Raw genomic sequence first — 12,641 nt, forward strand, 5'->3', positions numbered from 1 at the left:
AACGACTTTGACTGGCTATTAAGCCCTCGTAAGGTCAGCATGTAGAACATGTTACGTTAAACCTGGTTTTATAGCTAGCAAACCTCTCACTTATATGACAGGCGCATATAATGCATGCGTGTAACCAACATTTTGTTTTACCACTTCGTGAAGCAAATCAGAGTAATATTAAACGAGGTCGCATACTTTTTTTTTACATGTTTGTTCATTAATACTGGACTACATTTAAAGCATATTTAAAACAAGAATGCGTCCATAGTCCACGGATGACCTGCTCGTACTATCATTTTCTATCTTCAGTGGATCGTGATAAGGAGGGTCAAAAATTTTATTTGGCATTTATTTAAAATTAGAAAGAACATTTGTACTAAATTTCAAGTTGATTGGACTTCAACTTCATCAAAAACTACCTTGACCAACAACTTTAACCTGAAGAGGGACAGATGAACGGACGAACATACGAACGGACGGACACACAGACCAGAAAACATAATGCCCCTCTCATATCGTAGGTGGGGCATAAAAATGTCATCAGACATATGTGCACAAAACATAATATTGCACAAAAAAACTAATCAAAAACTGTGAAAAACTTGCTCTGGCTGGGTTTGCAAATCTTACTTCTCTAGTGAAAGCAGTTACATTACTCTTGTTGAAATGAGATACGTTTTTGTCGGCAATAAAGCTATTAACGCATGAGATAAGATTGTATGGTTTGTTGTCATATCCGCAAGTAAAAAACTGGCCTATTTTAACACCTTGCTTCATAATAAATGCAATCAGCAAAACTATAAATTTTACAAAATTCCTGCTGATATTTTACTGTCAGAAAGTTTATATCACTGACATTTACAAACAATGGAATAAAACAAATGTTTGAGTCTACTACAAATCAATGTTTCTCATGTTGCTTATGGCGTGTGTCATTCTCTGTGGCATCTGTTCCGAAACATCCGGGTAGTCGTCAGGTGTCGCTTTCAGAAGTTCCTCAATGTGAATAATGTTATCTGATGCACGCAGACCTAAATCGTCAAGGACATTGCAAAGATAGTCTATATCTGTAATCAACTGTTTTGTAGCGTGCGGAGAAAGCTCGTGAATTTTCAAAACCTCTTCTGCGTAGAAGTGCATTGTTCCTCGTGCAATGGATTCCAACCACAAATCTGCTGTATGTTCAGGAACGTCTGTTTCGTCTGTGTATGGCAGTCGTCCGTGCTTCAGTGCAACTAAAACAGCAGGATTGTCTTGCATGGTGAACGGTTCCAAATGCTGCGGTAGTGTCATCATATATTGGCCTATTTTCGTAATGTATTCTTGAGGTGAGAGACTGAAGGTCGGTAGGTCAGAGGTCAAAGCACCACCAGCGCTTCTTGAAGTCCACATCTCCATCGATGACAAATCGACCAAATATCTCTTCAAAGGACCAAATACAATTTCAAATGCGAACTTGTGAACTTCTTCACTCAATTTACAGAAATCTTTCTTGATTTCTGATACAACAGATGGAGTTTCACCTTTTTCTAAATTGATGACAAATTGTTCAAGGTCGTCTAGATCTACTCTGCTACTAAGCAACAAGCTTGCATGAGATTGTAAAGATGAACTGGTTCCCCAAAACCTGTGCCTACTGATTTCCTTTTCTGGTGTTAATGGCACTACATATTTGCCAATGGTATGTAAGATGCTACTGATGATAACGGTGTCAAGGTCATCTAAATGCATGATCAATTCTCCACATGTTTGAATAATTCGCAAAGACTGTTGAAAATTAGCCCATTCTTCGTCTTCTTCAGTAAACTGTGTTGTTTTACTCTTTTCTTTGATATTTGTAAGAACTCGCCTGAACTCTTTACAGTACGATTGGAAATACGACCGGAGAGAGGTTAACAGGAAGCAATACCCAGTTCCATTGGTCAATTGCTGGCACCGATCGTCTGCATCTTTTGCCACTGCAAAGAGTTTGTTAACGGAAGCAGCAAGAAGCTGCACGGTTTCAAACACATCCTCGTGGTCCAGAGGAATTTTATTTAGTGAATTTGCAAGAGAAATTTCTTCTAAGGATTTATATTTAGCTATGTAACCTCGGTATGGAGCATAAATAGACATCAACATTTTTTCCATGCTTGAAAAGTGTTCAGTAATGTTTGAGTCCATTGCAGCGTCTACAGCTTGCTCTAGACTGTGTGAAAATCGATCCGTGATCTGTTTGATTTCAATCAAAGCTAAGAGTGGCTCCTTTCCCTGAAGGTAAGTAGCAAAGCAAGATGCCAAAGGTGGATCCAGAGTGGCCAGAGTTTCTGTGATAAGCTCACACACGATTGGAAGAGGGTCAGAGAATACTTGTTGACACCATTTCATCTGTGCATGCCAAGTAGACAAAAGTTGGTCGTAATACTCAGTTAGCCATTCTTTCAGAGTGTTGTCTCCTTTGGACTGTAGTAGATCTTTCCAGTCCGCCAGAAGCGATGTTTTATGACACTTATGGTAGTACTTATACAATTGAGGCAGACGGTCAATGTCGGCAAACATCTTCGTATACTTTCGGGCGGCTTCTATTGATTGATTGTTGAAAGCCGAAATTAGCTGCGGACTTAGCATAGCTTCCAGACGATTCTTAAGCTTCTCTAAGTGCTGGCATCTATCGGCGTAATCCGGGGTATCGACAAGCATCTGAAGGCAATTTTGCATCCTGGAAAGTTTTGTTGTTATATCAGCGACATCTTGAGAATGGAAAACATCTTCCACGTCAGTACTAAGAGTTGTCCAGTTGTCAGCTTCTTGTAAAGCTTCGGCTGCTGATGACATCCGGGACTTTATTACATCCAACTTCAGTAACATCTGCATGGATTGTGCTGTAAAAGAAAACAAAATGTTTATCAAACTGGGAAATAAGTTGTCAAGTCGGGATGTCCGGGATATATATTACAGAACGTTTTGTGTCACGGATGAAACCCTATATCCTTTCTTTTCTGCTATTGATCTGGTGTTGTTTGAGATGTTTGTCTCATTATTATTTGTGTATTACTTATAATATTGTGTATTTCACTAATGTTTATATAATCATTGTATGATGTTTTTGTATCTTGTCCGACAAGGGCCCATGATTGGTTTAATAAAATAATGTCTAATGTCCAAAAAAAAAAAAAAAATGTCTATCAGATATAAATTTATAACTTAATGATTATCTTAACGAATTATAGTTATCCCGTACCATTGTAAACTCGTACCAACGTCAACTCGTACCACTAAAAAAAAACTCGTACCAATGCAAACTCGTACCACTGCTAACTCGAACCAACTTATTTAAATGATGGTAAATGATCTTAAATGGTGAATATATACTTTACTTTCACTCAATACCTCTTAAGTCTGTAAAATATATATAATTTGAAAGTACAATGACCAGTTTGTAGCTAATGTTCCTTGTCTATTGGTCTCACAGTGATATTGGTCTACTAAATACTTCAGACTGGTTTACTTTTATTTGTAATATTATTTAAGTATTATAAGTTTCACCCCAAGAAAATATTTATTTTTCATGAATAAATCTTAGCAGTTAATACGGTTAATCAAAATGATTTCCTAAATGAAATTCTTACTGTCTATAAATAACAATGAAATATAACTGTTTCCTGTTAAGGGGTTCCCCGAATTTTCCCGCCAAAAAGCACACGGCTTTCAACAATTGTAAACATAGCATTCGATTTGTGATCATGGATTACAGCTTTAATTAATTTTAATTTGGATATAGATATTCAACTTAAGGTACAGTTAAAGCAATGTTTTTAACTTTTTTCTGGATTAAAACTAGTTTGAAAGATCAGTTTAAAAAATAAAGCTTAAAAAAAACTTTCGTATTTTTGCCTAAGATTTCCTTAAAATCCAGTATCAAATTCAAGTAATTCAACTTTATTTTTATTAAGTTTACAAAAAAACAACAACATAAAACATTCATATTTTTTAATACATTTTTAATGGTACGACTTCCCAGTGGTACGAGTTCACGTTGGTACGAGTTAACTTTTTTGGTACGAGTTAACTTGCTTCCATCTTAACACTGTAAGCCGATTGTTTCATAACAGTTAATGGTGTAATTTTAGAATATTCATCAACTCACTTCGAGTATTTTAATACTTTTAACTACTTAAGATCTCCTAAGGATTTCCTAGTGCCCGCGAGTTATTGTGTTAGTTCGCCGAGTTGCGAATCTTTTGCGTTATATTTCTCTGGTCTTATTAACATTTCCACTGGTCTGCTTTCTTTTGCAATAATGGGTACACTGAAGTTATGCATGCAAAAAACAGCATGCCAACAATCCACACATCGTTTATTTCAGAAGTCAGTTATCGAAGTCGTCATATTTATCTATTGAAGCAATATGTTATATGTTATATACGAATAAAGGGTTGGGGTCGGAGTGGTCCTGATCCCGAAATCCCGGGCTTAAAAATATCAAATCTCGATGTCCCGAATTTAAATAATAATAAATCCCCGGCGACATCCCGAAATTCGAAAAAAGAAATCCCGGATCCCGAAAGGGGCAATCTCATAATCCCGAGCTTAAAGACACCCGATCCCGACGTCCCGAAAAAGGTCCTATACCCCCGCCCAAAGAGGGATTTAGGGGGTACTATTTATTATATTGTAATCAGTAATCAAGTTGTGCAAAAAAAACCAGACATCCAGATCAACATGTCTTTGAACCAGAACACATTCCATGCAATATGCATACATCACAAAAACAACATAACAAGAAAGAAAAAAAGAGTAAGGGAGAACCCATTTAGGCAGCAACCATTTGATTTTCTAGGAGAGGTCTATGGATTTTTTTTTTTTTTGGCGACAAGTCGAAAACAATTTTTTTCTTTCAATTTTAGCATTACATATATAGTGTCAGCTGAGGGTGAAACAAACAATTTTTTTCTCAGGGTCAAAAACATTTTTTTTTCTCTCCAAAAACTGGAAACAAACTTTTTTTCCCAAAAAATTCCATAGCCCCCCTACCCCCCCCCCCCCCCCCCCCCCCGCCCCGAAAATCAAATGGTTGCTGCCTTATGACTTCAAGCATGTCAAGAGGGGTATATGTAATTTTGTGTCTTCAATCAAAAAATTTAACACAATAAGGTATGGGGAAAATCTGGATTCAGAATATTTTTTTGTCATCTGCTTGACCACAATATTTTTATATCAAATTGGGGAACAATTATCTTTTACTAAGTTTACAAAATGCTGCATGCATAAATTTCAATAAGATCCATTATGGCATATTTGGTTTAGTCAATAAATCAAAGTTCAAGGTCAGAGCAACTAAATAGAGTGAATAATCTTGGACATAATGATTATCCTTTGCATCATGGGTCTAACTTTAACCAAATTTGCAAGGATTACGCAACACATCTTTTCATCACTGAATAGACTAGAGAGCTTGGTGAGTGTTTAGTATTCTTGTATATATACATATGCGGTATGGGCTTAGCTCATTGTTGAAGGTCGTACGGTGACCTACAGTTGTTAATGTCTGTGTCATATTGGTCTTTTGTCAGTGATTTTGTTGGCTTTTTTCAAAACTACCTCTACCCTTTTTTTATTGGGAAAATATGCGTCATTATATCAAATTGGGAAATTTAGAATAAACCAGGAATTTGACTGAAACTTCAATTTGCAGACCCCTTTTCAAGAGTCAAACCCTGCTTTGAAATAAGACCACTTATTGTCAGTGATGATACATAGATATACCCTCAAATATGCACATATAATCATTTTAGACATGAAAATGTATAAATGAGTGTTTTTCAGTTTGAATTCAGGCACACTTACTACTGAGACTGCACAGTTTGGGAAAAAAGATGTCTTTTTGGGAATAATTTTTAGCCATTTTTTTTTCAAATTGGGATTCTTCTCAAGGGGAAAAAACCTTTATTCTCCAGTTATTTAAGGCAAACAATTATATATCACTGCAATTTGTGGATAGTTGTCTCATTGGCAATCATACCACATCTTTTTTTTTATATATAGCTATATATACACTGATAAGGACATGCCTCATAAGATGAAAAACACCCTTAAAACATAAATAACACTAGGTCAAAGGTCAAGGTCACAGCCCAACACACATTGAGGCAAACATCGGGTGTATGTTAAACTTTAATCAAACTCAGATAGAAAATGACACTTAGAAATTCTTTTGATGTTTAGTCAGTATATGAAGCTGGTCAAAGGTCAAGGTCACAGTTCCTATAAGAGAATGACCATGCATTTATTTATATAAGGAGGTATGCTTTTTCACCTACAATTTTTTTTTAATACATCATGTACGTTGAACTTTAAGAACACAAATCTGATTTTCCATCTACATAACCTAAACATTCATTTACTTCACAAAGATTACAGCCCACTTTAGATTTACATATAAAGCACCCAAATGACCCATAGATCATGTAGATGATTCTGTATTTTTTTTAAATTAATTCGTTTAAATTTTCCTTTCTTATATGGACATGTATTTAGATCAATTTTAAACATGTTAAACCTAACCTTTTGATCTACAATGTACATGTGTAGCTTATGCAGGACACATCAGTGACTTGGTCGTAACACATCAATTTTGATTGAAAGGGTGTGTAGTCACTGTAGATATAATGAATTTAACCACTTTAAGACATGTAAGGAAATATCAATCAATTTCCTGGAATTGAGCGAAAGATATCACAGAGAATCAAGTTTAGCAATTAAATTTGTTATACATATTTTGGGGTAAATTTTTTTTTTTTTTTTTATTTCGTATTTGCCTACTTGCATAATCGTTTAAATTTTATGACTTTGAAAAAAATATTTTTATATATATTTTTTAAATAATTCACTAGAATGTGTGATTAATTATCCATATTAATGTATACTGAAAATCTAACAGAGGTAAGTGGATACACAGGAAAAATAAAAAATACAATTATAATATTTTTCTGCAAATTAAGTCACTGTGACCTACTTTAGAAGAAATGCTAAATACTCAATTTACCGGTATCGTGTTCTACTTTCTGTATGTCATGCTTCACTGATTTCATTTGATCTTGTAGCAAAGATGCTTCCTGTTTCACGGCGTCAAGTTCTCTCATCACTCGGGGCAGATTCTGAATGGCTTGTTGACTTGCTTCCTCGATAACATTGTTGACTTCTTGGATAAACATTTGTAGCTTCATCACGAGAGTGGTGGCATACTGGTCTTTGGAGACGTTCGGTTCTTTCTGTGTTCGGAATGCATTGTTTACCCATTCTTTCACGTCGAAATTATCTTCGAGGAACTTTGAGTAATCCATGTTGACGTGCCTAAGAATAATTTACATGGATAAATTTAAGTTATCACCTAAACGAAACCGGAGCCGGAAATAAATACTGAAGGGAGAAATTATTTTTATATGTTAAAATTGTGAGTTTTAAGTGTGTGTTGGTGGAAAATTAGAATTATAAAACGTTTTATGGTAATATGTTATTTTATAAATGTCTGGTCTGAATATTTATTCTTTCTTTTTCAATCATTTGTTGGCGAAAACAATAAATATGATGTACTTTGGCTGATAATGAAATAAAGGCTCCCTATCAAAACAATCAAGGTCAAACAGAAAGTAAACATATGTTTTCCAGGTATTTAGTGTTTTGCTGACCATGACAGCTGAATCTGCAAATGGTACTGTTGTTTTGTTTGTAAGAATATCAATAAAAACACCACACAACTGACAAGTACAATTGATTCTGTTATAGTGCCTAAAATCTTGTGTAACCTGATTTTTACCTGTCTGCATGTAGCAGGAGCTATAGGAAGCTGCCAACTTATTATAACCAAATTTTGAAGCATTAGACAAAAGTAAATTAGAAAAAACACAAAACTCCATATTTAAAAACATACTTGGGGTTCATGGAAAGTCTTCCAATCTAGCAGTGCAGTGTGAATTGGGCACTTTACCCATTAGCATTAAATGTTATCAACTTATGTATAAATATTATGATTGTCTCAGTGATATTGGTGAACAGTCTGGTGGTCCGCATGAAATTCTCAAGGCTGCTTTTGAAGTGGACAAAAATCTCACAAATAGAGAAAATTCATGGTCTTATAAACTATCTGAATTAATGAAATATATTGGAATACTCTTTAACAAGCATTGTAATAGTAATTTCAAACAGAAACTAGAAGATTTCTACAAAAATAAAATTATATTTGAACTTTCTAAGATAAAGATGGAAACTGTGGTAAACTTTTATTTTTGAGTAAAATTTATACTAAATTTAAACAACAAGAATATTTAAATTTTAATATTCCTAAATACCTTAGAAAAAAACTCACTAAATTAAGAATAAGTGCACACTCATTAGCAATAGAAACTGGGAGGTATGCAAGACCAAAAATACCCTCTAATGAGAGATTTTGTAAATTTTGCACTGGAAAAATTGAAAATGAGATTCGTTTCTTGATTGAATGTCCGCAATATAACAAAATTAGATCTAAATATAAAATTAATGATATTAATTCAAATAATTTGGATGAAGATTTTACCAAAATGTTAAATCCTATGTCTGAAAAGGAATTAAAATCTATTTGTATGTATATTGAAGAAGCTCTTGATTTGAGAGACCACCATACCGTTTCATCAGATAATAATCTTTTACAGTAGTTTGTGCATATATACATAAATATATATATATAAATTAATCTTATATTGTGTGTTTTAAGTAAATATATGAAAATCTAGAATAATACTGAAATATATAAGTTTATGGTATCAATATCAGTTTATAATGTATTTGTATACATAGAATTGGCTCATGACTTGTTACATGAATCTTTATTTCATTTATGTGTTGTTTTAATATTATAATTGTCTGTATTTGGATCACGCCTCTATTGTGCTCTTTCCAATAAAAAAAAAAATATTGAAATATTTTTGATTCATCCAAATGAAAAATAATACCTGAATACTGTTATCACAACAACTTCCAATTCTGTTGGATATTACTTTAGCTTTCAGACGTCAGTGGTGGATCCAGAACTTTTTAAAAGTGTGTGTGGGGGGGGGGGTAATTTTTTTCTGGGACACCTTAAAGCATCCTTAGTCCAAATAATTATGACGTCTTTCAAGGCTATTCTAGTTTTTTCCATCCTAGAAAGAAAGTGTTTTGACTGTCTCTGATTGACACCCTGGATCCGCCTTTGGACATAGTCAAAAAAATTATGATGTTGTGAAAAGGGATTTTCTTTTCTGTGACTTCAACACACAAGGAACAAACCATATGTAGGACTCGGAACCGCGATGGTACTCCGAACCGCGATGGTCACGCTGAAGTGCGATGGTCTACGCTGAAGTGCGATGGTGATATTGTGACCTTAGCTTGTTGATATCTACGCTGAAGTGCGATGGTAGTAACGCTGTAGTGCGATGGCCAACCTAAGACTTTGAGTAAAAGTAAAATACACATGAGCTGTTTTAATAAAATAAAACCATTAAGATTTGACAAAAGTAGCTGCTAGCCTCTTATTTTGAAGATGTTTTAATTTCTGTTTAGATCAAACCAAAGACTTTAATTTTTGTTTTAATCTAATTTTCCAAGTCTCCAATTCTCCTTTTAGCACGCAAGAGTATGGAATAAGGTGTTCAAGGGAGAAATGAAAAAAAAAGATTCAGCATTTAGGTCTTTATAATAGTACTAAGAAGTGTCCATCTCATTTACTTATATATTATGATAAAACTTGGTAATTGCTCACAACAATTCACTCACTTTGTAATTGTTTGGCTTATAAATATTTTGATATGAGCGTCACTGATGAGTCTTATGTAGACAAAACGCGCGTCTGGCGTACTAAATTATAATCCTTGTACCTTTGATAACTACTTATTCAATTTATATATACCTGATGTCGGAACAGTATCCACGAACTAAAATACCGACAATTAAATCTATGCTTGACTAATAACGAGGCTTGTCAATTTGTAGACTGAAACCATAAAAAAAAACTAGAGCGACCGTGTTCTTTCAAAACAAAAAAATGATCTCGGGAATAAAACAACATTATATAATCTTGATATAGCAAAAACATTAAAACATTGCTAATACTAGCATTTTTTTTTATATTAAATTGCCCACATAAAATCATGTGACGCTTACGTAATGATAAATTAAGATTAATATTTAGATTAGTATACTGCATTTATCGTACAAAAAGTCTGCGGCATAATTCAGAATACTGGTTAGCCCATTTGGTGATCAAGTTCATCTTTCAACCGCTTTGCTGCCTAAAATGTTTAAACATATTTTTGTAACCTCAACATGTAATGCTTAAAACTGTTCGTTTCTTTCTTATTTTCTTACTTTCCTTTGTTTGCATGAAACCTTCATCTACAAAACCCTATTCCCCTGCCTGCGAATCCATGTTGTATTTTGAAAACGTCACATTATTCAAATGTCATACACAAAACCATCGCACTTCTGCGAAAGGACCATCTTACTTCGGTGTGGACCATCGCACTTCAGCGAGACCATCGCACTTCAGCGTCCCCATCGCACCTCCGAGTCCTAAAAGTTAAACATGATAAATATATAATACCATTTCAATAAATTCTTAAAATCTAACAATCTAAGCCAATACTTCATCATGTTCATAACACTATAATATCTAATTTTCTATCAACAGGTCTTCAAACATTGGTTGATCCAGTTGCAGAGGATGTCAAGGTCGTTACACTTTTAAATGATTTCATTAGTCATCTCCTAGAGACGGCACAACAAAGGTCACCAGATGGTATCCATGGCAACCAGAAGTTTCTGTGTCACACACTTGACTTTTTGACCTATCTGCAGTATTACTATTCACGAAATGCAGGGAATAGCTGTCTGATCTCAGATATTTTGTCTCAGTTGAGACAATTGCTGGTCATTGTCTCAGAAACAGTCTACGTCAGTGCTTCCTCATGTGTTTGTGTTGATGCAGTTGAAAATGTCATAACCGTGCCAACCAAAACAAAATGTCAGCTGAGCGAATTGACAAGTCGAGTTGACAGGGTTACTAATGTGGTTGTAACACTTCAAAACTCAACTCAAACTTTTTTGAAAGAGTCGACAAAAACAAAATACCTTTCAATTTCTGAAGAGGACCATTTGGTTGCCATGACTACAAGGTCAAAGCAGGTCATTGACCTTTTAGAAGGTTGTGAGATTTTGTTGTCTGCTGTGTCAACAGGAGTTAAGGAAAAGGCGACTTCAGAAAGAAGATTCTTTAATACTTCATCTATTACAATAGGAGCCATTTGTGCAGGTACTTTACTCTAGCAAATTATTTCATTTGTATTTAAAGAAACATTAAAGCTTCTGGAAATTCTGTTAAGCTTCTTTGTGCAAATATTAAAAAAGATATGTATATAAATTCTCACCAAAGATTTCATGACAAAAATTTGCAATATGTATATATTTGCCACTGGATAATAAGCAAACATTAATAATTCAATAAGTCAGAATTTTGTATATTGATAAAAATTATCATATACACATGATACATGTAGCTGTTTAAAAAGAGTAATACAATACACGGCTGCATTTGATTGACATAGCCCATACAATCAGACCATTCAGAATTTTTAGAGGTTTCTTCAAACAAATATACCAAACACCTTAAAACAGCTGAAGGAAGATTTTACAAACATATATCATTCCAAATCCACAATATATTAGATGAGTTACAATTATTAAATGCATACAAGATTCATAGTTCATTAATCTAGTCTTGGTTGGGCTTAAAATCCTTTGTGAGCAGATGATAAAAACATTAAGAAAAGTACCAAGATATAAATAACCATGATAACCAAGGCATTACAAAATCTGAAATAAACATGGTATAAACAAGATTTATAAAGATGAGAAAAAACATCAGTGATCATGGTCATGATGGTGATGTTTTTAATGATATTTTCAATGTTGATGTTTTATCTTTGTTTTCTTTCTGTTTACAAGTGAAAATTGTTTGAAATTTCAGGCCGACTTGCCTGGCAGCTTTTCAAAGCAGTTGATACAGAGCAGTTGATAACATCAGGGATCTGGGCAGGTAGTATTGGTGTGTCTGCTGTCGTTCTACAAGTCCCTCGTCTGAAGATGTCCGATGTTCTCAATCGTCTGGAACATTGTGAAAAAGAATATGAACAAATGAAAAAGATTTCAAAGAATTGGAAATTGTCTAGTGAATGGTCGTACTCCAGACTCGTAAGACTGCTGCCACCTACAAATGGCATTAGATTTAGTCTTAATTAAAGATAGAGGATTATTTATGTAATTTTTTTTTATAGGTAGGATATATTTTTCATATCCAAACAGAGTTTTTTGTTTTTAAACTAAAAAACAAAACTTTTTATGAAATGAGCTTTGTCAGAGAAAAATCGACCTTATGCAAGTGCATGTATACATTGTACATGTACATGTATAAAACTTTGATCAAGTTTAGAACATTTAAAGAGGAAATAAAATGTTTTGTAGACTTTATCTAAAAGCTCAATCTTCAATCAGCTACAGACTTTGCATACAGATTTAAACCTGAAACAAGATTACCTCATACTTTCTATTAATACTCTACTTCTAACATTCTTAACAGCTATCGGACAGCTTTTCCA

The 12,641-nt window shown here is 34.0% G+C and overlaps 2 protein-coding genes across 2 annotated transcripts; one reads left to right on the top strand and one right to left on the bottom strand.

Moving 5' to 3' along the window:
* Positions 1 to 795: 795 nt before the first annotated feature.
* Positions 796 to 7,371, bottom strand: LOC139501599 (conserved oligomeric Golgi complex subunit 7-like). Its single transcript, XM_071290712.1, has 2 exons — positions 7,016 to 7,371; positions 796 to 2,852 (listed from the first exon to the last, which is right to left on the bottom strand). The coding sequence occupies exons 1-2, from the start codon at positions 7,311 to 7,313 to the stop codon at positions 886 to 888; spliced, it is 2,265 nt and encodes a 754-aa protein (XP_071146813.1). The 5' UTR covers positions 7,314 to 7,371; the 3' UTR covers positions 796 to 885.
* Positions 7,372 to 7,576: 205 nt separating this feature from the next.
* Positions 7,577 to 12,349, top strand: LOC139502294 (uncharacterized). The gene is made up of 3 exons (XM_071291726.1): positions 7,577 to 7,681; positions 10,679 to 11,299; positions 12,014 to 12,349. Exons 1-3 carry the CDS (start codon positions 7,660 to 7,662, stop codon positions 12,283 to 12,285), a joined length of 915 nt encoding a protein of 304 aa, XP_071147827.1. The 5' UTR covers positions 7,577 to 7,659; the 3' UTR covers positions 12,286 to 12,349.
* The last annotated feature ends 292 nt before the right edge of the window (positions 12,350 to 12,641 follow it).

The sequence above is a fragment of the Mytilus edulis genome, chromosome 13 (assembly GCF_963676685.1).
Source record: "Mytilus edulis chromosome 13, xbMytEdul2.2, whole genome shotgun sequence".
Taxonomy (NCBI): Eukaryota; Metazoa; Mollusca; class Bivalvia; order Mytilida; family Mytilidae; genus Mytilus; species Mytilus edulis.

Excerpts from the sequence above, each read along its gene's own strand:
- LOC139502294 (XM_071291726.1), top strand. The coding sequence starts at position 7,660 with ATGACAGCTGAATCTGCAAATG. Across the intron at positions 7,682-10,678 it reads GACAGCTGAATCTGCAAATG|GTCTTCAAACATTGGTTGAT; the intron begins GTACTGTTGTTT and ends TTCTATCAACAG. Across the intron at positions 11,300-12,013 it reads AATAGGAGCCATTTGTGCAG|GCCGACTTGCCTGGCAGCTT; the intron begins GTACTTTACTCT and ends TTGAAATTTCAG.
- LOC139501599 (XM_071290712.1), bottom strand. The coding sequence starts at position 7,313 with ATGGATTACTCAAAGTTCCTCGAAGATAATTTCGACGTGAAAGAATGG. Across the intron at positions 2,853-7,015 it reads GAAAGTAGAACACGATACCG|CACAATCCATGCAGATGTTA; the intron begins GTAAATTGAGTA and ends TTTCTTTTACAG.